A 24507-nucleotide genomic window follows, 5' to 3' on the forward strand; every position below is an offset into this window, starting at 1 on the left:
GTCCATATTGCCGATTGTACGATTCGCACCGCGGCCGAAGGTTTTCGCTACCTGTACCTCAAATGCTGCATTTCCATGACGGCTGGAAAGGTGGCTTTGGTGGCACGGCTGAGGCTCTGGGCTAATCCGGCATCGGCATACCGAAGGCACGGGCCCCATGTCCCCATGCAGCCCCGTGGGTCTGGCCACTGTCATTCTATCCTCCACTTATTTTGCCCCCCCCCCCCCACCCGCCATACAGCCGTAGGGGAAGGGATCTTTAATAAATGAATACGAAAACTGATGTTTAATTTATGTATTTAAGTGTGTGTTCAGTGCGAGAAAAATGCGTGCATTACCCCTCCACGGGGATTATGGCGGCGAGCCTGCAGGCTTGCAAAGTCAGGTGCACGTGTTGCAAGACTCGCTGCACTGTTACACTGCAAAAAGGACAAAGATCCCCCCGTGTAGCCTCAACAGACCATTGGGGAAAGTGCCGTTAGTGAGTAGCAGCACCTTCGACTGCTGCAGGGTCATAGTAGCAGTCGCAGCATGTTTGTGCTCGGGCCACCCCTATGTAAATATTATACCGTATCAAACATGTGTGGGGGCTGCTGAACTCTTCAGCAGAGGGGTGGGGGGGGGGGCTCAGCTGGTGACCCTGTGGCAGGATCTATAGAACGAGAAAGGGCAGGGTGCTTCGTGTGGGTGGGTCACGTGACACCACTTCATTACCGGTTGCGTAAGCTGACGGTCCAGGGCGAGTGAGAGCGCCTTCCGCCTGCAATGCGCACCAGCAGTGATTGGCTTGGATTCTTCAGGCCGCAATTGTGCTTCCTTGAAGGAAGAGCAACTCAACAAGAGATACGGTGTGAAATGTCAGTCGTTATTTTTTTCGCACACCGCTGTTTGGCTCAGCCACTGAACAATGTGTAACCGGCGTCACGAGTTTACCCAAATTGATTTCCTGGCTGAAATGAGAATTGAGGCGTTGGTGTTCATTGTCTCAGTAAATAAATATCCTGTCTACAACCCTGAGTCAGTAGTGGAAATTCCACATTCCTATGGCGGTGTAGATTTTCCCCAAAGGACAACAACTATTGACTTCACACAAAGTGGTATTTATTTTGTCGACCCCCGGGGGGGTGGAGGGGGTGATGGGTTTGAATCAACCCCCGACCAGGATTGTTAACTCCGAACCTTCCAATTGCGGGCTGCTGGCTCTGCCGCTGAACCACGCAAGAGCCAGTCTGGTTTCCGGAAGAGACATTCGCTTTTGTCGAGAAAAATATTGACTTCTAATATTTAAGCTCTTTTATAACTTAAGGGGCGAATAATCATCAGACAGGAAAACAAAAATGTCTGCAGGCCGGAACAAATACAATATTTGTAAAGCAGTGTGTTCAGCAGCAAAATGACAACAGGAATGCTGCATATGTCAAGATCACATTGGGCACATTCTGTTCACAACCTTGTGAAGGACACCCCAAGATTGTGGATATTTTTGCGGAAGCAGCAGCAGCAGGAGAATAACGAGGCAATTGCACACTGGTTTCATTCTCACTAGCGCTCAGCAGTACGGTATAGCCACCTACTGCTGCTACATGCAGCTGGGCTCGGTCCAACGCAAGCCCCTCAAGGTTTCCCCGTCAACAGCGGCGAGAGGAAAGCTGAGTTCGTCAGGATACTGCCGCCGTCTGTTTTATTACTGCAATTTAGATAATTGATTATTATGTGAAAAAAACGTAATCCTTTCATTCGAATTTAACTGAGCACATCTGGCAAGGCTAACTAAAATACAACTCACTGGACTGTCCAATAAAGCTCGAAAATGAATCCCCCCCCCCCAACCTAAGCAGCGTTTCACACCAACCGAGCAATCACAAAAGCGGCGATGGGGAAAAGTCCGTCGCTTGACACGGAAAGCAATGAGTGACCTTGATGAGACTGAGGGCATGTTAATTCTCTTCTGGCTCTCTAAATGTATATTTGCTAATTATCTGGCGATGCTGCAATTGCCGGTGGTGCACAACCACATAACACTTAACAACAACAAAAACCAAACACGTTCGCCAACAGCACTGTGGCCTTATAAAAAAAAACCATTTCTACGTTTCAGGCAACGGACCTTCTTTATAGCAGCTAAATACAGAGGACAGAGGAAACAATGTTGCCATGAAAACAGGCACTTGGCCGAAACATCGCGAATTATATATTTTTTTGAAGGCCACGGCGTTATTGACGAGAGTGTACTTTCAGTTGGACCATGCGTTGTTCGAAATGATGTCCGACGTTTCACTCCACGTACCGCACACTTGTTCAGGAACTGAATTTGTTCAGTTCCCGAAGAAGCTCCCAATAGTGGCACGTGGCGCGAAACGTCGGACCCCGTGCATGAACGACAACCGTTAACGACCCCGAAGACACGTAGCGAAAATAAAACAAGCCTACACAGTGGAAGTTATTTCTCCACGTGATACCCTTGAAGTAAAATGGGTAGGAACATTCGATTTTTTTCTTCGGCTTTAATCTCCGTCTGTAAGAACTCTCTGTCTCGCTGCTCTAAATGCTGCTCGTGCTCAACGCTCGTCACCTCCTCACGCGTCGCTAGAAAGTGCCTTTCGCCCACGAAAATACAAGCAAGCCGGGAGGCAGCTGTCGCAGGCAACGGACAATGCGTCAGGTCGTTGGCTATCACTGAGCAGAGAACAGAAGGCCAATGAAGAAAGACACCACGTCAAATTATTTGAGTGTTGGAGAAGGGAGGGAGTAGGAATTCATTGGTTAAAATTATGCCTCACACTCATGGTCAGTGCACTGAATCAAAGTTAACACTCGCTTTTGGGTTTTTTTGTTATTAAGGACAAACATTTTCTCATTAAACAGATTTTTTATCTCACAAGGCATGCGTGGTGACAATGGCGCCCAAGATTATCTTACGCCGCATCTGCACGGACGGTAATTTCAGTCCGTCATTATGTTTACATTGACTGCTTGGCACTGTATCTCGACCCGACACTCTCGCCTTCTGTGGTTCAATTTGTGATTAAATTCAACCTTGGACAGCAAATGTGAAGACGTGTACATTGCTTACTGGATGTATTGGGTATGTGTAGGTCGTGTCCATCTGCAATAGGAGAGAAAGAAATAAAAACAAATTCCATTATCTCCAGAAATCTGGACGCTTTGGCAGTCGTCTGACAGTAAATCCACACACTCGACTCCATCATCGCTACATTGTGACATTCTGACCCTGTGCCCCTACTGGACATATGTGAAGAAGAGCTTTATAGCTCATCGGATTCCTCCAGTATAAATACATATTCTGATTCTGACTACATTTACAGTGACAACTCAAAAATACTTATCTTTGCATATGCAAACAGCAACTAACTCACAGCCTCAATTTGCTTGAATTTTTTAAATATTTAAAGCAACTGTAGATAGTATGGAAATATATATTTCTCATTATTTGTATTTATTTTAATAGTTGAGTATGAATGTGATTATGGAGCTTTGAGTGGCAAAGTTGTGCCAGGAAGGCGCCACATTTGTAAAATAAAATAAAATTGGTGTGACTTGAGACTCTTTCAGGAGGGTCCTGCCAAGCTTTCGCAGTCACAATCAGAACCTTTATTTATCCTGGAGAAATCCGATGAGCTTTGAAGCTCTTTTTTTACAGCTGTCCAGTTTGGTGGGGGGGGGGGGGGGTGCGGGGGGCAGGCAATGTCACTTTGTGTAATCCCAACCGAGTAATTTCCAGGTGCAGTCATTCATTCTACAGTATGTTTGGCCAATGCCGGTTCCATGGCACAGATTACTTTGGCGAAACTGCATTGGCTGGCAGTGGTGCACAAGCAACAGAAACCGCAACGCACATTGTTGTCAACAACGCTGTGGCCTTGAAATAAAAAAAAACTGAACATTTTGAATAGGCGACGTTTCGGGCTCGCGACGCACGTGCTTTCGAGAAGGCCCCATTGCCTGACGAAGGGCCATTGCCCGCAATGTCGCTTATATTAAATATTCGTCATACTTTTCAAGGCCACAGTGTTATTGACGAATGAGTTGAGTTTGCAGTCAAATCGTGTCGGTGTTTGTTTATTGTTTTTAGCTGTCTAAGGGAGAAAACCGGAGAAGTAGGAGGATGCCCATGCAACGTACAAAACTCCACGGTAAGACGAACCGAGTCGCCAATCGAACCCAGGCGCCTCTTGCTGTGAGGCGCGAGGCGTTGCCACCTGCACTGCCGCCCAACGGGCGAGGGACGAACGAACCATCTTCACGCCGAAGTGCGGGTGGCGGGGGCAGGGAAACTTGCCACAGGCTTCCACGCTGCAGTAGTCCCAGGGAAGAAGGGGGTCAGAGGTGAAGCACCAAGGCCCCCATGGGTCCCCGTCGGGGTTACGGCACGAGTGACCTTCTAGCCCAGCTCCAGGGTGGCTCTTGGGTGTATACCTGTCAAAGACAAAGATTCCCCCCCCCCCCGCGCACCGTATCGCCTTAACAGAGCGTCGGAGGCAAGCGCTGTCGCCGATAGACCTACGACAGGACGACACGGCAAATGATAACAATTAAACATTACAAAGCGTCCTTAACAATTGTTCTCAAGGGGCTATGCACGGCAAGTGGGAATTAGTTTAACGTCAACCGGGGAAAGGAGAATTGAAAGGCGTTTGAAAATAACGAAAGCAAGAAAGCCATTTTAAAGAGATACGTTTTTAGTCGAGAGTTGAAGATTTCGTCGTCTGACCTCGAAGGGCGACAAGCTCCAGAGTTTAAGGTGCCGCAATTGCAAAGGGGCGGGTGACCAGCACCACCGTGCCGATGTTCACACGCCGCACCAGGTACTCATTTAAGGCTGAGTAAACCTCGTGGAGGCCCAGGACCGGTTGAGATATTTTGTCACTGATGTTGGCCGTGAGTGAGAATGGAACTCGGGTCGCCAGGTTCGTCACACGGTGCGCGCTAATCCCGACACTACCGCTCCCCAGGGGTATACCTGGCACACGCGCACGCACGTGTACTCTGAGACAGGCATGTACGCACACAAGCGGGAATGAAGGCTGACATGGAGGCAAGCCCCAATGAACGCCAGCAAGTCCTCACTAGTTTGTTGTCCTTCCCATCACCTCCGATGGGCACGGTTGGCCGTGTACGGTGCGAAAGTATTTCAACAAAGATCCCCCATATAGCCTTAACATACTGTAGGGGCAAGTGCTGTGTTAGTTCAACACACATGCACACACTCACACGCACTCTGATGCACGGAACGATCTCTCTGTAGACCAGGGTTGCGATTTCCGCATGGAAAATGCGGAAGGAGGGTTCAAATTTTCCCGCATTTTTGCTAAAGTCAACCGCAAACGGTGGAAAGACTACTCCTATGACCGCGCGCTTTTAACAACACGTTAATGCGTTCTATTGGAAAGGATACATCATGTACATGTGCTCGTAATCACGGCTCCGCATTTGAATAAAGTATGTGGTTCTTGTGCGGAAATGCGGAAATCATATATTCATTCCAATCAGTAACTCAAAGCCCTACGTGATGCTGGGCCTTGCATGTATCCTTTCCAATAGAACGCATTAACGTGTTGTTAAAAGCGCGCGGTCATAGGAGTAGTCTTTCCACCGTTTGCGGTTGACTTTAGCAAAAATGCGGGAAAATTTGAACCCTCCTTCCGCATTTTCCATGCGGAAATCGCAACCCTGCTGTAGACTGCTGTTGGGGCAAGTGCTGTTAGCGAGCACCTGTTCAGGCCAGCACGGCGTTGCAGCAAAGAGGGTGGTATGACCAGAAACTACTCCCACCTTCACCTATCCGCACTGGCTACCGTGGTGAAGTATGGAAAAAATGTATCTCACGGTCTGCAAGGTATGATGAGGCCTTCAATCAACAGTGGAATGATAAAATTAGGCTGTACATGTGCATAGCTCGCGTAAATACATTAAAAAAACATCGATTCTTACACACGCAATTCAGTGCATGTACCCCGAGCCTGAAGAATCAATATTAGTCACCGCAGTTCGTTGCATAAGTCCTTGCTCCTCTTTTCCAGCGCTCGGTAGATTACATCCAATTACATTTTGATAAATATCTGTGCCGGCTGGCTGGCTGGCTGGCTGCTGTCTGAATGATCGTGTCTCTTCCCCAAGCTGACAGGCTGCCTCGTGGCACATTCGTTGAGAATGATGATTCTGAGCAAAAACTTTCCGACTCGCACACGGACATCTCTCCTTTTTAAACAGAGACCGTGGCAAGCTCCTTTCCAATCGTGCAGGAGCCCTTCTAATCGATCAGGGCAGTTATTGTGATATCACAGGAAGGGAGAGAGTCCATTGAGAGTTATTGATCAGGCAGTTATTGTGATATCACAGGAAGGGAGAGAGTCCATTGAGAGATATTGATCAGGCAGTTATTGTGATATCACAGGAAGTGAGAGAGTCCATTGAGAGATATTGATCCGGCAGTTATTGTGATATCACAGGAAGGGATAGAGTCCATTGAGAGATATTGATCAGGCAGTTATTGTGATATCACAGGAAGGGAGAGAGTCCATTGAGAGATATTGATCAGGCAGTTATTGTGATATCACAGGAAGGGATAGAGTCCATTGAGAGATATTGATCAGGCAGTTATTGTGATATCACAGGAAGGGAGATAGTCCATTGAGAGTTATTGATCAGGCAGTTATTGTGATATCACAGGAAGTGAGAGAGTCCATTGAGAGATATTGATCAGGCAGTTATTGTGATATCACAGGAAGTGAGAGAGTCCATTGAGAGATATTGATCCGGCAGTTATTGTGATATCACAGGAAGGGATAGAGTCCATTGAGAGATATTGATCAGGCAGTTATTGTGATATCACAGGAAGGGAGAGAGTCCATTGAGAGATATTGATCAGGCAGTTATTGTGATATCACAGGAAGGGATAGAGTCCATTGAGAGATATTGATCAGGCAGTTATTGTGATATCACAGGAAGGGAGATAGTCCATTGAGAGTTATTGATCAGGCAGTTATTGTGATATCACAGGAAGTGAGAGAGTCCATTGAGAGATATTGATCAGGCAGTTATTGTGATATCACAGGAAGCGAGAGAGTCCATTGAGAGATATTGATCAGGCAGTTATTGTGATATCACAGGAAGGGAGAGAGCCCATTGAGAGATATTGATCAGGCAGTGTTTGTGATATCACAGGAAGCGAGAGAGTCCATTGAGAGTTATTGATCAGGCAGTTATTGTGATATCACAGGAAGGGAGAGAGTCCATTGAGAGATATTGATCAGGCAGTTATTGTGATATCACAGGAAGTGAGAGAGTCCACTGAGAGATATTGATCAGGCAGTTATTGTGATATCACAGGAAGCGAGAGAATCCATTGAGAGATATTGATCAGGCAGTTATTGTGATATCACAGGAAGGGAGAGAGTCCATTGAGAGATATTGATCAGGCAGTTATTGTGATATCACAGGAAGTGAGAGAGTCCATTGAGAGATATTGATCAGGCAGTTATTGTGATATCACAGAATACAAGTACGGTCTCGGAAGGAGACATCAAGCTGCTCACCAGGGCTTGTGAGGAAAGGTCGCATTCCACGCCTGGCACTGCCGGCCGTGTCGGGTGGTGGCGACGCCGCCCCGGTAGGCCATGCCCGATCCGCTGTAGCACTCTGCCAACGACGCTGGACGAAAAACGGGGAAAGCGCGGCGTCAGGCTCCAAGCAGCGACGAAATTGTCGCAACAAGCGCGGCCGCAGTCGCCCGCGTAGTCCTGCACTGTGACATGTGTCACGGGCAGACGACTCCGAACTGGGATGGTGGAGAACGACGGGAAAGCAGATTCGAGAAAGGTGCCGTCGCTCCGACCGCCTCGGGCGTGCGGTCGAGCACAATTCGCAATATTCCCCCCCCGCACCTCCGATTAGCCCGCGGTTGGCTAACGTACGGTGCGAAGGAAAGTTCAACGTATATACAAATATCTCACACTTTAAAAACTCTAATTTTTGTCCTAAATACTGCAGGTGCAAATGAAGCGGGATTTTTAAGCAACGATCCCTTCGTGAATTTACTGCTGACTCGACGTGCGAGAGTCCAGCGCAGGTGCCACTCACTCACTAACCCACCCACCCACACACTCACTCACTAACCCACCCACCCACACACTCACTCACGTGAATACATTCACACAATTCTCTGACGTGGAATACTCCAGATGACGAGAATAATCAAATAATTAATGGGTGTTTTTTTTTCTTTTGAGTGCAAATATATCGACGCCAGGGCTTGCTGAGGTTATGAACTCGCTCGTTAGATTTGAGAGACAGGTTTTATCACGGGCAGCTCAATTCAGGATCGCCGGATCTACCCCACCTACCACCTCATCCACACTTCATTTAACTACTATCACGCGTACACATAGTGTTGTTTATTTAAGAATGTGAAGGTGAACTAATCTCGTGAAATCACCATCATCATCGCCTATCCCCTTTCTCCTAATCTGCAGTCCCGTGTCACCATCCGTTGATTTTATATGTTTGGCGAATGTGTATTTGTCTTGTGCAACAAGGGCCCTGCACAATCAGTTTGGTGGGGAGGCTGGCATTAAGTGTAGTTTCCCAGTTTTCAGAGTTAATGAGAAAAGTTGTCTATATTCGTGGTGGTAAAGTGTTATGTAATTCTCTCTTGCGCGCCACTCCTCTTCGCAGACGAATCGCCTGAGATGAAGACTTGTCAAGCAATCGACGCCCCACTCTTTTACAGCCGCTGAGATTAAGTTGTGACACTCCGCTTAATGTCTTCACATGATCAAAGTTGACGCAAGTCTGGCTATTTACGTCCTCTCTGCCGACTGTTTTTTTTGTGCACGAATAGGGAATTAGAGACAAGGATTCACACGTATTGGCCACTTAAATGCCCCAGCATCTCCAAGCACCTTACATTTCATATCAATCATTCAAATGCCCAAACTTCAGTTTTCTTGATTTTTTTGCCAAGGGGCCCCCCAATGGCAGCTGCCTGTGTGCAGCACAATGTGGCGTGGCACGGGCCTGTGAGTCGGCGGCGATGTTGCCATTGGCTATTCCAATTCAGGAATTTGCGACTCCATGTTTTTCTGTCTCTCATTTTTTGGCAAATTTTGGACCACGACGCCGGCACAGGTGGGCGACTCTATTTCGAACAACGTCACGGGATCTATCACGGCCGTCGTGATACGGACGACGCGTATTTCGTGGACATCGCGCTCCACTGCAAGTTCACCTGCTGCGCCCACCGCTCACTCCGTACCGTGTGCCGTGTAGACTTATCTGGAGAATTCGCACAGGTGTGCGCATCTCTGCACGTGCCATATAAGTTTCGAGTTTATTTAGGCAAATAAACCGTGCATGTGCATTTACATGACATGCAGCTGCTATATATCTGGCAAGTGCTTATCAGAGGGCACTATTATGAATTCCACTGTAAATAACTGAATAAATGAGCAGGCAATGCACCTCCTTCACATCCCCTTCCCTCCACGTGAACACAAAACGTATTGCTTGCACAGCCCATCAGCCGCATGGCCTTCTGGGAGTGCATATTTTGAGCAGCCTTGATTCAAGACAAGCAAAGTTTTTGGGTTGACATTGGACCCCCATAGCATAAGGGGGTGGGGGGGAGGAGGGGGGTGGAGGAGGTGGGGGGGGGAGTGGAGGAGGTGGGGGGGGGAAGAGGGGGGGAGGAGGTGGGGGTGGTGTATTTGCCTGTGAGAGCGGCAGATCACCAGCATCGATTAGAGCAAGCCTGTCCCTGCTGATGAGACACTGCAGATGTCAAAACCTGTCCACGGTTTGCTTGTCTCAATGCTGCTGAAGTTATGCACTCCCAAAAGCCCACGAGGGTTGTGTAAGAAATACTTTTATATTTATTTATTTTAATGTGAAGGGGAACAATATATGTAAAGGAGATGGTTACTGTCTGCTTATTTATGCTGTCATTCACAACCTCCGCAAAGACACGAATGGTTATTTTGCGCCACCATGAATTACCACGGTTTAAGGGTGGACTGCTGATTGAGGACAGACAGACACACGTGGGTTAGACCCGACAGCGGGTGTATGGAGCCCTCGTTCTGTGTTCTGTGTGGGTAGGTAAGCGGCACACACCGGCCGTAGGACTCTGTGTGTGTGTGTGGCCGTGCCAGCGAACCTGCAGTCGGCTGGGCGCAGCGTGGGATGTGGGAGCAGAGCTGCCTGCGGACGCTCGGGTCCACGGTGAAGCACCAGGGGGCCTCCTCCCTGCCGTCCGGGTTGCGGCAGTAGTTCCTGTCCAGTCCACTGCACACAGACACAGAGCCCACGAGTAGCCTTGACGCACTGTGCAGGCCGGCTTGGCAGCCGAGGGGGTGGGTGGCCAGCGCTACGCCCGGCCACCTTTGTCTCCCCAGTGGCGATGTTTACTACACATCACACCAGGTACTCAGACTGAGTCGACCTAGGGAAGGCTCGGGACCGGTCGAGGTCATCGTAAGTGGTGTCGGTCGTGAGCGGGAATCGAATTTGGGTTGCCGGGTTCGTTGAGCAGCGTGCTAACCACAACACTGCCGCTCCCCACAAAGTACGCGTGTTAATCCGCTACTCACCCCCGATTAGCACGGTCGGCTACGTACGGTGCGGAAGAAGTTCAACATACATACAGCATGCACGCAATACACACCACACACACCATGCACACATACCAGACATGTGCCATGCAGGTTTCAAGTTTGTGTTGTTTAACTCGGCGAGAACTCAAGAGTCTAGGATGATCAATTTGCAAGATTCATCCTGCATCACCAAAATAACAAAAGCAAAAACAAATCGTATAAAGGACAGCAAAATATTTTAAAAAAACGTTCAATGGACGTTTTAATTAATCCACTTTGCTCTGTGCTCCTCCAACAGAGAAAGAGCAAAACTGCACCAAACATTGTCCTGAAGCCCTCTGGTGGCGATCAGCAGTCGCTATGTAGCTCCTGATCACATGGCTGCCACACGCAAGACTAAAATAGCGTAAAAGTGTTCTCCTTTGCGAACAATGTGCAGCGCATGCCTCTGCTATCAGTCCTTTGACCACGGCGTGGATTCCATAATCCTATGGTGGAGACCAGTCTTTATATAGCGCACAACGCTGATGATGATTCGGTGAGAAAGAGATAGCTAGTGAATATTTGTTTTTTTGGTATGCATAGCTAAATATTATTTTCAAAGCACATTCTGGCTCTTTGTACATGACCATCCATCACTGCTAACTCCATCATGATTCTACTTTATCGAAAGTAGTACTTTAGCAAAAGAAAAATGTACAGGTTACAGATGACTTTGGATGCACCATACAATTCTTTTAAAGTATGTTTTTGCATGTATTTATTAATTACCAGATAAGGCACACTGAGCTATGTATATCTCTCTTTCAGAAGTGACCTGGCTATCACAAATGATAGCTCAACGAAGTGGCTCATCATCACGTGGAAATGTACAGCAGCCAAACACTCTAAGCGCGTGTTTCTAAGTGTGGAGGGAAACACCGGAGGACCTGGAGAAAAATCCACGTGACCACAGGGGAGAGAGAGAGACACGAAAACTCCAAATACACAGCAGGCAGGCGTCAGGGTGGGATGCAACCCACAACATCCTACATACCAAAAACATAGACTGACAGCAAATTAAGCCACGATAATAATTTACATTTTTAAATGCATGGAATTTGCACATAGTTTAACATCAAGCAAGGAAAGAATAAGTGAGATAGACGTTTGGAAATAACTAAAGAGAGAGAAAGCCATTTTAAACAGACATGCTTTTAGTCGAGATTTGAATATTTGTAAGTGTCTCAGAAGCCCTGACGTCAAAGGGCGAGGAGTTCCAGAGTTCTAGGTGCCACAATTCCCAAGGCGCCGTCACCCCCGTGTGTGAAGCCTTAGAGACCGTGGTGACAGTGAGCAATGCGCAATCTGAGGATCTTCACGATCTCGATGGAATATCCGTGGCCGAAGGAGGTCATGAATGTATTGAGGAGCAAGTCCATTTAAGGCCGATGCGTGTAACCTTCTCCTGGGTGGGGGCGGGCATTACATAATCTTGCATGGGGCCATCCGTGCAGCCCATCAGCCGCACGGCCTTCTCTCTCTCGGTGGGGGGAACAGTTGAAGGGGGATTGCTTCACAGCGTGCAGGGGCCGATGAGGGGAGGCGGGGTGGTGCTAAGCTGATAATTGTGTGGATCCATAGACGTCGTGAGTATCTACAGTCTGCCCCTCACAATAGTGCCACGCTGCTCGCGAGAGCTTTCGCGTGCGAGAAGCAAGCCCTCGGAATAGAAGATAATCCGCGCACCGGAGGGAAAAGTTTTTAAATGGCACACTGCTCACGCTCGTGAAAATGGCCTTGCAACTCCACAACTCGTTGGGCTCAGTTGATCGTTTGACAGCCGCTCTGAGGTTCTTTATGCCCACTTTCATCACGAGGGTAGAAAGTTCACACTGACCCGTGGAATCTGCGACCTGTTACTTCACTGACACTTAGAGACACAAACACAGGCTCAAGATGAATCCGGGAATGTCGGAGAGTCATAGCTGTTTGTTTTTTTATCCGGCCGGGAGGTAAAAGAGCTGTAGAATTAATACATGGTGATGATGATGATGATTACGCAGTAGATGGATGCTAAAGTGAGATTATTCATCAACCATTCGTTTTTTTGCTCCCCACCAAAATTGGGTGCAGCAGCGGTGCGCTCTAAATAAGGTCACTTCGAGTTGAATTCCTGCTAATTGGCAACTTCAGTGGCAAGTGGCCTCTGAACCGGTCCTAAGCACCCCCTTCACTTATCATCCCTCGTCATTGATATGGTGTGGAGAGGCCACCAAAGCCTGCAGTGGATTGGCGTGCAGCTGTAAATTCATGGAACAATATTCCAATCGTGTTGTTACTGGTGACACGTCATGAGACAAATACAGACTCACACCAAATGTTCACAGTGACCACCGCACTGTCCCGTGCCAAGATGATATCACAGCGCATCGCGTCTCTTTATCTACACTGGGGGGGGGGGGGGGCACATCTTTCAAACATCCTGCGAACGGTAGCCGTCCCACGTCAATCGCACCCATTATTTTAGTTCTCAAGAGCTGGAATATTACGCAATTCATAGTTTTGTCGCGGGAATTTCCTGCACAGCCATTGGCGCCTGTGCCCCATCGCCCGTCGGCTCGACCTCCGAACTCGGCTCCCATTGGCGGAGCGGGCGCGTGACGTCACCCACCTGGGGCGCACCAAAGTATAAAGAGCGCTCCAGAGCGCTTTTCTGTCGGACGGCAACCGCTTGCCCGGATCGTAACGCAGGAGAAGATTAACGGTCCGGGTTCAGAGCTGCCTTGCTGAGCGTTCGGTGGGCGTGTCAAAATCCAACCAATCGGAGGCGTCGTACCTTCCTGCCAACTCCCCCCACCCCCCACCGCCTCGAAGCGCCACGGCAGAGCGCTCCGCCCATTGAGTGCATCTGTGCAAAGAGTTTTGTGGCTCATCGGATTCCTCCCGCATAAATTACGACTCCGATTCTGATGCTGAACTTCTTTCATGCCGTACGTAGCCAATCGTGCTAATCGGTGGTGGTATATACCATCAGGAGGTGGTATACCATCATCGATGGTGGTATACCATCATCGATGATGACCGTCCGCCCAAAAAGCGCTAACCAACGGGTCCGACCCTCCTCATCTGACCTTGGGAGATCCGACGAGACCGGGCGCAGGGCGGTTTGGGTCGCAGGGCGGAGGGTGTGACCGTCGGGCGGATTCCCGCGTGGTGGCGTTGCGTTGCGGTGCCGGTTAACCCACCTGCAGGGATAGTTGTGCTCCAAGTACGTGTGTCGGTGCGGGTGCTGGGTGGCCCAGTGCTGGCAGGGGATGCCGCCCTTGGTGTGGTTGACCCGCCCGCGGTAGTCCTCTCCCCGCTCCTCCAGACACGGCCGCCCCTCCATCGCCGGCCGCGTCGCTTTCGCGGCACCACACCCGGGGAGGCGGTTGCAACGCACGCACGCGACACGTTTTGTATATTTATTGTTGAAGACGCAACGGAAAAGACACGTGGCTCTTCACAGTTATGCAAGTTGCCAGTCATTTATCAACGTTTGGCAAAATTTGGACCATGCAGACGTGGCCTACTCTAATTTGAATCACCGTTTACAGGGTCTTTAATATTCACAGGAGAGTGGACGGCGTGTATTTCCCGGTGAATAGACCCGCAGGATTAGCGAGAGTGGCCACTCGGCTCGAATCGCCAACCTCTGTTGGCGATATCACTGCCAAGTGAGTCCATGGCCACTGCAAGGTTACCGGTGATTGTCGAGGACGTTTCATCAACGAGCACCAACACAATTCTAAATTTGTCGACGATCGTGGGGAGTGTTCAGAGTTATATGAGGATCCAGTGCGGTGTGTAACTATCGGCGTTGGGGCAACAGATGCAGCCGGGCGTGGTTGCTTGCCACCCTGAAGCCCTCCATGTGTATTCTTAGGTTTTTTCCGGTAAAGTCACGTTGGTAAAAAAATTGAAATTCGTAAAAGTAAAATTAAATTTAAATCACGACGTTTTGGAGGCAAAACAATCCTCCGTCTTCAGGTGGAACCGTCACAGCACGATAGCTGTATCAAGTAAGAGAAATTCCAAGAAAACAGTCCTTGTATATATACTGGTTGAGGGTGGGAGGAGCCAAGGTAGGCCCTGGATATTATTATTATTGTGATGTTCGGTGCGGCTGAAGCACGCTGTTAGGAATAAGTCTTTGTTGTGTAGACTGGTTGAAAAGAGTTGTTAAGGTGAGGCTGATGTTTAGGTGCGTGTAAATGGGACTGAGCCTTTTGTTATGTAGAGGTGGTGAGGCTGAAACCGCTGCCAGGAATGAGTCTTTGTTGTGTAGACTGGTTGAACTCGGAGGTTCTAAGAGTTGTTAAGGTGCAGCTGATGTAAAGGTGCGTGCCGTGCCGGCCTTCATACGTGCTGCTCGCTGACGGCACTTGCCTGCCCCAGAAGTTTGGTAAAGGACATTCGACAGGGGGATCTCTGTCTTCTATGTGGGTGACCCAAGGGATGGATGCTTACGGCATGCCTTGATGCTGCAATACTCCCACGGTTGGTGGGGGTCCGTGGTGAAGCACCAGGGTCGCATACGCCCGTTGGGGTTGCGGCAGTAGTTGTCATCCAGCCCAGCCTTTGGGAACCTTCCAGACGTTGGGGGGTGTTTAGGGCAGTCAACACGCGGAGAGAGAAGGTGCATCGATAGATTAGTAGGTCAGGGACCCGAACTGCCATCTGCTTTGTTTCGGTTGCACCCGATTCAAGAGCCACATGGCTCACAGGGCTATAGCTAATACATGAACTGAACTGAACTGTTGATGATCATCTCGGCGATTTATCCACGTGACTGGCCGTCATCCTCGGTTGCCCCTCGGACCGACCGCATTGTAACCCCGGGGTAGTGACCCTAAGAGGCGATACACCCTCGAGGTCAGAGCGCACCCAAATCTCGTAGAGGGCATGAGTGGCACTGACCTCCCCGTGCGGCACGAATAGAGGACTACATACTGTGCCACATATAGTCTTTACCAGACTGTTGGGGCAAGTGCTGTAAGCGAGCACCTATGAAGGTCGCATGGCACACGACGAGGTGGGTGGCCAGTACCACGCCCGGCCGCCTTTGTCTCCCTAGTGGCGATGTTTACACACACAACCAGGTACTTATTTCAGATTGAATCGACCTAGGGGAGGCCCAGGACCGATTCAAATAATCGACACTGGTGTTGGCCGTGAGCGGGAATCGAACTCGAGTCGCCAAGTTCATAGCGCAGTGCGCTAACTGCTCCACTACCGCCGTGCGACGCACGAACACACACGCGGCCGCTGTCAGCCACTCATTGTGAGCACAGTGCTGGTGTAAACACAACACTCGTGGAGCGGGGGAAACGTTGCAAGCCCAGGGGATGTGGCTCGGACCCCTGGTGGTCTCCTCTCTCTCTGTAAATAACCTGCGTCGCCGCGAGGAATGTTGCCGCGCTGAAAGGGTCAGCGCAACTGGGCTCGCGACCCAGAGGTCACCGATTCAATCCCCTGGGGCAAAAAGTTGAAACAACGGTGCAAGATTTTTTAACCCCCCCCCCCACCCAGCAGTGCAGCAGGATCCCACCATGGTGAGGCGGGCGGCAGTTTGCGTGCCGTGGGGCTACGGTGCGCGTGTGTGCCCACCTCTAGCGCAGCGGCGTAGCGGTCAGCGCTACGCTGTGCTAGGAAGCCGAGTTCGATTCCCGCTCACAGCCAACACCAGTGACGACTATCTTAATCGGTCTGGGTCTCCCCTAGGTTGACTCAGCCTCAAATGGGTACCTGGTGCGATGTGTAAACATCGCCACTGGGGAGACAAAGGCGGCCACGCGTGGTGCTGGCCACCCACCCCGCCGTGTGCCGTTCCGGCCTTCATAGGTGCTTGCTAACAGCACTTGCCCCAACAGTCTGTTAAGGCTACACGGGGGATCTTTGTCTTTGGTCAGCGTGGAAGGGTGGGCCAAACACCCAACGGCGAGAGGGGCTCTCCAGAACTCCTTCTATTGCGAGGCCCTTCCGGCACCAGCAGCGCGAGAAAGGAATCGCAGGGCTGCGCCTTTACCCAAACTCGCTTGGGCCCGAGCGAGGCCGGCACGGGCGTGCGCGCCGCACCTGTCGGGGGAGTAGTTGTGCTTGTGCGGATGCTGCAGGTCCCAGCGCTGGCACTCGCGCTGGGAGTCCGTGTGGTCGACGAGTCCGCGGTAGTGCTCGCCTCTGCACTCCACGCACGGGACTGAAACAGGCCGGCGGGCGAAAGCTCTCGGGAAACGCCAACAAACTTTTTTCTTTACACCAGGGTAAGGCCCACTGAGCTATATAGCTCGTTTTTAGAAGCGACCTGGCTGCCACAAATGATATCTCAACGAAGTGACTCATTAAACGTGGACATTTATAGCGGACAAATACTCGTGACGTTGATGAGAGAGAGAGACACGCAAACTCCAAATACTGTATACAGTTTAACACGTAGGCTTTCGCGACCAATATCATCCATAATAGAGGTTTTTGGGTTAGATCGTGTAAATATACAAATGTGTCGTTAAACCCGCCACCACCCGACACAGCCAACTAAGTAAGGGTTGTCACGTAAACAGAACGTGCCAATTCGTCACTAGTACAGCACACCGGTGTGTTGGAGAGCTAAGCCAGAACATTTACAAACTGATTGCGACGTTTTGCCAGTAATTACAACTAGCTTCATCAGGCGACAGCCAGATTTGTGGAGAAGTCCACCTGTTTCTTTCCTTATATAGAGGCGTAGATGTGTTGACCACGCTTCTGCGATCTTCACAATGGCGTCACGGTTGGGATCGAACCCACGACCTCCTGTATACCAGGCGAGAAAGTTAATATTTTACCAATGACGTAAAGATTGCCCCCCCCCCTCGCCGCGTTGGCCTTGAAACAGATCGTGGGGGGGGGGGGGGTGGGGCAAGTGCTGTCGTGAGTGGGCAAGTGTGAAGGCGAGCAACGGCGCCCAAGGCACAGCGTGGCTCGTACCACACGTGGTCTGCCTCTATATCTCCCCAGTGCTGATCTTTTACGAAAAGTACCAGCTACACTTATAATGAAGGGGCTTTTTTGGGTTATATCGCGAAAATGTTGTCGAGTTACATTTATAAATGTGGACCCTGCCGCCAGCACACACGCACACATGGCCGACTCCTTTCCAAACGACATCACGGGGATCTTTGAAGTCCCCCACGTTGGATCAGACGGTGCGCGGTACGATTGTACTGTCATCCCTCGTTATTCACGAGGGATACGTGCCGGAGATGCTCATGAACAGCACATTTTTCACAGATAACGAGACTGACCAATGGATTTTGTACGTGCAACGTTTGCGGATGCTTCTAAAGCTTCGAGAAGCTCTCTCTCTCTCTCTACCTATCTCTCTCATATTTTTATCTCATCACTTTCTCTCTCATTACTTTATCTCGTCACTTTCTCTCTCTCACTCTCTCTCTCGATTCAGCAGGCTTGTAAGAGAGCTCCATATGTGATTCGCGGATAGCCAAGTTCGTATTTAACGAGGGAATATTGTACACCCGCAGTATTAACCAGGGCGGCCGCTGGTACTCGAACCGCGAACCTCTGCAACAAGAAGTGGGAAAGCCTCTACTCCGCTGCTGCTGCTGCTGTGGAGCGTCGCACCCTCGTCGCAGCGCGGTATCCCGCAGCGCTCGCGGCGCCGGTTGCTGTCCATGGTGTAGCACCATGGCTCCCCGGGTTCTTGGGCCGGGTTCCGGCACGAGTTGCCTTCCAGGTCAAAGGTCGGGTAGAAGCTTGGAAGGTACCTGCTCGCGGTAAGACCAGAACCCAGCGAGCGACATCGGCTGAAGGAACATTCATCGGTGCAGTACCGTTGTAGCCGCTAGCCCTTTTTGGACCCACGCGGTTTCACCTTCAGCGGTGCAAATTTAACCCCCATGGGGAAGCTTGGAAAGTCAAATGGAGTTCGCAAGAAGTGACAAACGCCTCTTCGTGAAAGTTGCGACGACAGAGAAGTTCCCTGGCTTCGATCTTCCGCGAAGCTCCTGCGGCCACAACTCTGAACTCCATCCACTGCACCAATGATGGCAACGAAACTATTTTTATTTTAGCAGGTAAGGCCCACTGAGCTATGTAGCCCTTTTTCAGAAGTGACCACAAATGATCGCTCGACAAAGTGGCTTATTATGCGGGAATTTATAGCAGCCACAGACTCTAAACGCGTAATGTTGATTCTAAACGTGGCGGGAAAAACTGGAGGACCCGGAGAAAAATCCATGCGACCACGGGGAGAACATAAAAACTATTAATATACAGGAATCAGGGTCGGGATCGAATCTACAACCTCCTGCACACCAGGCGTGGTAGTTATGATTTTAAACTTCATATGAACTGTGAAATAAGGAAATATTGTGGCTGAAACCCCTTCCAATTCCCCTTCTCCAGTTCTCTTGAATTTTGAATGTATAAACACAACAATAGTGACCCTCCCAGACAGACAACCATAGGGAACAAACCATTGCCCCTTGCTGAAAGCAATCTTGGTGGTTGAAATGCATGCTTATTATTATTATTACGTCATATGTATCTATGCATGTTGAACTTCTTTCGCATCGTACGTAGCCAACCGTGCTAATCGGAGGTGCGGGAGAAGGACAATAAGCGAAACACAAAAAGTAGTTTACAAGTAATGAGTTTTCAATCTGTATTTCAAAGTGCATAGCTCCAGGAAGAGCATTCCAAACGGAAGCGCCTCTGAAAGCATGCCATGCAGTGAATATCAACTTTTAAAGAGGGTCCTGCCAAGTTTTTTGCAGGAGGGGGCAATGCTGCTGCTGCTGAGTGTATAATCCCAATTTAGTAATTTGAAGGTAAATTTTCAGCGCTTAGATTTCTGTCCATTTCCAATTACATTGTATTTGTTTTGTTAACCGTGGCAGGAAACTGTTGAAGCTGGAAGAAACCCATGCAGAACATGGGGAGAACATACAAACTCCACAATCAAACCCAGGCCCTCCTTGGTGGCGATGAGGCACGGGTGTTAGCCACTGTGTTGCCCTGCCATCCTATGTCCCCTCCCACACTCATCCTCCCACACATGTTGTACCACCCTGCCCATACCACTCATCACCACCACTTCCTCTGACCACAAACCCTCCCACGTGGTTCTCAAATCACACATTGATCCAGCACTCTCATTTCACAAAAATCTTCACGTATATCTTAGAAAATTTACCAAAAATGTTTCCGAACAATCTTGGGGCTGAAATAGCCTCGTGACTAAGACTGTTATTTCCTGTAAAGTAAAAAAAAAATGCAAATAACAGCATTTACAGAAATGTTTTTACAGTATTTACAGAAATATTTACAGAAATGTTATCCATGAGGACAACTTGAGAAACGTTTTATATATTTAAAACTTTAATCATTTGAACAGGTTTATGTTTAGTTATACTTCCAGCATTGCAATGACAGGTGAGTGTTAATGCTTTGTAAGTGGATAAAATAAGAAATAGCACGTAACGATTCACGCATTCGAATAGATTATGCAGACCACGCATGTGTAAAATCACGTGGGTGAGAATCATTTACAATTTAATAACAATGGTTAAAATAATAATTTGTAGGCCTTTGTTAATTCATTGCCGAAGGAAGGCCTCCCCATGCCGTGTCGGGCACAGGGCTTCACTGAGCATGCTTCACCATGCTGGCAGCGCGAGTTGGTGAAGGGAGTACCCTGCACCGGTTCAGATTTAATTCGCCACTGATGTTAGTCATGGCCCGGTATTGAACTTGGTTTGTGGGGTTCATAGCGCCGCGCGCTAACCACTACGCTGTTACTCCACGCCCCATTTACAATATACGCAAGTTATACGCTAACGTGACATTTACGGTTAATGGAACGAATAAGATGGAACAAACGAGAAGCGATACAAATAAAACAGTAAAAAAATAGGAAAGAGATTGGAATTTAAATAACACCATAACCCTCAATCATGTAAATCCATCAGAGTATGAAAGGGTGCACTGCTACATGCGTATTAATGAATATTGAGCAGGATAGCACACTTGCCGAGCGTACTGGCTTCAAGCGGTAAAAGCTGCCGATTCCTAGATTCCTTTCACCACATGCCGATTGCCAAAGGTAGTTATTATCGCTTTCTAAAATGTTTGAAGGAAAAGATTATACCATGCATTGTCGCATGAAAATTGGTCATGCCACAAATGGCTTTAAAAAAATCAGCAGCCCACCGTTTAAAACAGCAGCCCACCGTTTAAATCAGCAGCCCATAGTTTAAATCAGTGGCCCACCATTTAAATCAGTAGCCCATAGTTTAAATCAGTAGCCCACCATTTAAATCAGTAGCCCATAGTTTAAATCAGTAGCCCACCGTTTAAATCAGTAGCCCACCATTTAAATCAGTAGCACACCGTTTAAATCAGCAGCCCACCGTTTAAATCAGCATTGCACCATTTAAATGAGAAGCCTCCCGTTTAAATGAGCAGACCACTGTTACAATGAGCATTGTGGTCAGTCGTGGAGTTGCGACTCGGCATGGAAAACCCTCAGAGAGGGCAAGGGCCGCGTCGTACCTGCTGTCGTGTGGCTCTGAGTCACCCCAGGCTTGGCATGGCAGCCCACTCTCCGTAGAATTCTTGTCTCCACGGTACCCGGAGCCATTTCCTGTGTAGCACCCTCTCACGTATTCTGCCGGGGGGAGCAGCGTGGGAGAAACACGCACAGCATGCACTCCTACAAGACAACAAGCGCAACAACAAGAGCCATATGCATGTCCACCCACTGTCCAGTTACCTCTTCTCTCAGGCATTCGCTTAAAGTTCCCGAGAGTGATCAGCATCTACAGTTAGAAACGACGTGGTCGAACCCAGAGCGCACTGTCGGCTCGTTGGTTTTAACTCGGCAATGCGCCTGGTTAACAACTTCAGTTAGGGGGTCTGCTCACAGTGGGAAACTTTGACATTGTTTGATAATGAAAGGATAGTTGTTGTTGGTGTCTCTACAACTTAAGGCAAAAGATGCGGGACGATGCAATAAACTTAAAGGTGATGACGAGATTTATTTTTTTACAGAATTGGAAACGCTTGGCGAGAGATGCGTGATTTAACTGCGGGAGGAACGTCTGTCAGATTTCATGGAAATAACAAAAACTCAAAATTCACCGATGATATTTCTCTATAACACAAAAAACTCTACAGGTGTAACCACCGGCCGTCGTAAGCTGTGTGATAGCTTTTTTTGTTTTAAGCCAACGGTTCAGTAGTTTTGAAGTTCTCCTATAACTGATACTCGGATGGATGACGATTCGATCGATGTAAGATGAATATATTTCGCACACATAGCTGCAATGAGCAGCCAATTGGTTCGCACGCAAAAAAACGGAGAGTGATTTTGAAAGTGTGGACAGATGGGGGCAGGGGAAGAGCACTGTGTCCGTGACCCCCCCCCCCTACCCTTTCTCTCGTAGAGATCGGTGAGGATGTCAGAGTGCATCGTGACCCCGCGCGAGCGGCTTGTGGAGTCCAGCAGCCCGCACACCCTGTTCATCTTGTCGTAGTGGAACGCCCTGCAACAACAAACAACGCACCGCCGCCGTGTCCTCATCGTGTGACATTTCATTTGTACCCTTACTGTTAGCCGATTGGCTCCCCGCTGGTGTATCCACTTGTACTGCTAGGTGATGGTGCGGAGAGGGGGGGATTTAATTGAAAAAAAATTATAGATTTTATAAACGTGCCACCATCGTATCAACTGTCCTGCCAGGAGATCCAAGCAGGAACCTCTGGATTGCAAGTCCAATGCGCTCATCATTACGCTACGGTAATATCGCGACTCCTTGAACCCAGATCAGGAACTGAATCATTACCAAAATGTACGACTTTGCGCGTCGCTAATCAATCTGGGATTTTTAGATGTTGAATGTTTTCGGGAAGATAAGTGTCCGCCAAGAGAGTTGGGCTAAACAAAGATTTAGCTTCGTTGTGAGACGTGGAGCCAGATGGCCGGGTATTGCAATGGGAATCCTCCGAGGTTGGGTATTTATTGCGTGACAGAACCAAGCCGGGAAAAAAAATCATGCATATGCATGGATTATGTAACACTAGGATTTTTTTCCCGATAGGTTTTGATGAGTAGCTATCAGGGCCAGAAATGCGTTTGCATGCACTGTACTGTGTACACACTCATAGTAAATCATTATACTTGAATCTTATATAGCGTCATTCATGCCAACAGCATCGCACAAGGCTGTACATTAATTGATATATGTGTACGGACCAAATCCCATAAATACTGTACTGTATATGTCAGTATTCACAATCAAAATAACTCCCGCAGTGGTATGGCTTTACTCTGCGAGTCTTTTTTTCTTCGTGAATGAACGGCATGAGCACGTGGCATCCGTGCAAGTCATTTCACCGCACGTGCAATCAACTCGAGCATTATTGCTCTCTGACACAGAGGCGTTCGTGAACAATATTGTTCGTAATCAATGTTTTTGGGTTAGATCGCGTTACAATAAATGTGGCGTTAATCCCCCACTACCCGACACAGCCAACCAGTAAGGTTTGTCACGCAAACGAAACGTGCCAATTAGTTACTACATTACTTCAGCCCACCGGTGTGTTGGAGAGTAAATCCACAACATTTGGGTTTACAACATTTACAACATTTACAATTTAGTTGTGGATTTACTCTGCAGTGTGCCGGTGGGCTGAAGTAGTAGCTAATTGGCACGTCTTGTTTACGTGACAAACCTTCCTGGTTGCCTGTGTCAAGTGGTGGCGAGTTACTGCACATTTATATTTACGAGATCTAAGCCTTTATTATGAATAATATTGCTCTAATTTCTTTACCGCAAAGAGAGACCAGGGTAGGGACCGCTCGCCTGCTTGGCCAAACGAGGTATTTCCTCGATGTCAGGGACTTAACAAAAAATAACACATGTCCAGAGACCTGTGTGTCAATCCACTGCTTGCCAGCCGTGAGCGATATTTAACCATACTTCACCACGCTGGTGAAGGTGGGGTACGAATGGAGTTTGCTGTACTGGCCCCTACTGCCCACAACTCCTATTACACTTGTCTGATATGCAAGGTGGTCAACCCGTACCATGGAATGTCCACAACCAGCTCTGCTTAGCTTCAGATGGTCTGGTGAGATTGGGTGCGTTCTGGGTGATTTGGTCATAGGGCCAGTATTTAAGATAACATTTTTACGTTACGTATAAAGGATAAACGGTTAACGAAGTGTATCTTTAACGTTGTCTGCTTGCTGCAAATGCTACGGGTTTGTTCGGAGCCCGAAACATTTGCTGGCACAGCCTAAATATAAACAGTAGAGAGAATAGCTTTGTTTGAATGTCAGGCACAACACTTCACGCATGATCGAAGACGTCAGCAGTCATCAATGTACAGTACGGGGAAGGGTGGTTTCATCCAATTGAGCTGCCGGGTTGAAAAGCTAAACGGATGAATTAATTGCACGAGTCATTGCATTCTGGAACCAAATAGCATTGGTGCAGCGTGTATATGTTACTATCTCAGTTGCTATCTCAGTTACTGAGAGAGTAATTGTCTACATACATTATGTGTGTGTGTTGGGAACAATAACAACGTCATACATTTGATCCGAGCAGCGTTTTCACTGAGGCCACGCAATCGGGGATACGTCACCGATTATTTTCAAACTCATCTCTTGCTGCGGAACGTATAAACTAATGAATGCTCTTAAACACAAGACACGTACAACGTGGTCTCAAAGTAATGTGTGGTTAATAAGCAGGGGAGGACAACAAACTAAACACACAAAAGCAGTTTAAAAAAAATAATTTGCAATCTAGATTTAAAAGTGCACATCTCCACAGTGACGTCTTAACATCGAAACGAAGAGCATTCCAGA

The 24507-nt window shown here is 48.5% G+C and overlaps 1 protein-coding gene across 3 annotated transcripts in view; it reads right to left on the minus strand.

Moving 5' to 3' along the window:
- Positions 1-24507, minus strand: part of LOC133356757 (hepatocyte growth factor-like protein) — a 48115-nt gene that overhangs the window by 19639 nt on the left and 3969 nt on the right. The window contains exons 3-13 of one of the 3 annotated variants that reach the window (XM_061574419.1): positions 22062-22174; positions 21183-21297; positions 18252-18394; positions 16710-16830; positions 15102-15220; positions 13838-13994; positions 10175-10302; positions 7557-7671; positions 4301-4437; positions 3074-3106; positions 715-832 (exon numbers count right to left, since the gene is read on the minus strand). In XM_061574419.1, the coding sequence (XP_061430403.1) occupies positions 715-832; positions 3074-3106; positions 4301-4437; positions 7557-7671; positions 10175-10302; positions 13838-13994; positions 15102-15220; positions 16710-16830; positions 18252-18394; positions 21183-21297; positions 22062-22174 (1299 nt within the window). Of the gene's footprint in view, positions 1-714; positions 833-3073; positions 3107-4300; positions 4438-7556; positions 7672-10174; positions 10303-13837; positions 13995-15101; positions 15221-16709; positions 16831-18251; positions 18395-21182; positions 21343-22061; positions 22175-24507 lie in introns of all 3 variants that reach the window. The other 2 variants (XM_061574417.1, XM_061574416.1) reach the window with 2 other exon arrangements.

Source organism: Lethenteron reissneri, chromosome 55 (genome assembly GCF_015708825.2).
Source record: "Lethenteron reissneri isolate LAM-NWPU_2019-01 chromosome 55, ASM1570882v1, whole genome shotgun sequence".
NCBI lineage: Eukaryota > Metazoa > Chordata > Hyperoartia > Petromyzontiformes > Petromyzontidae > Lethenteron > Lethenteron reissneri.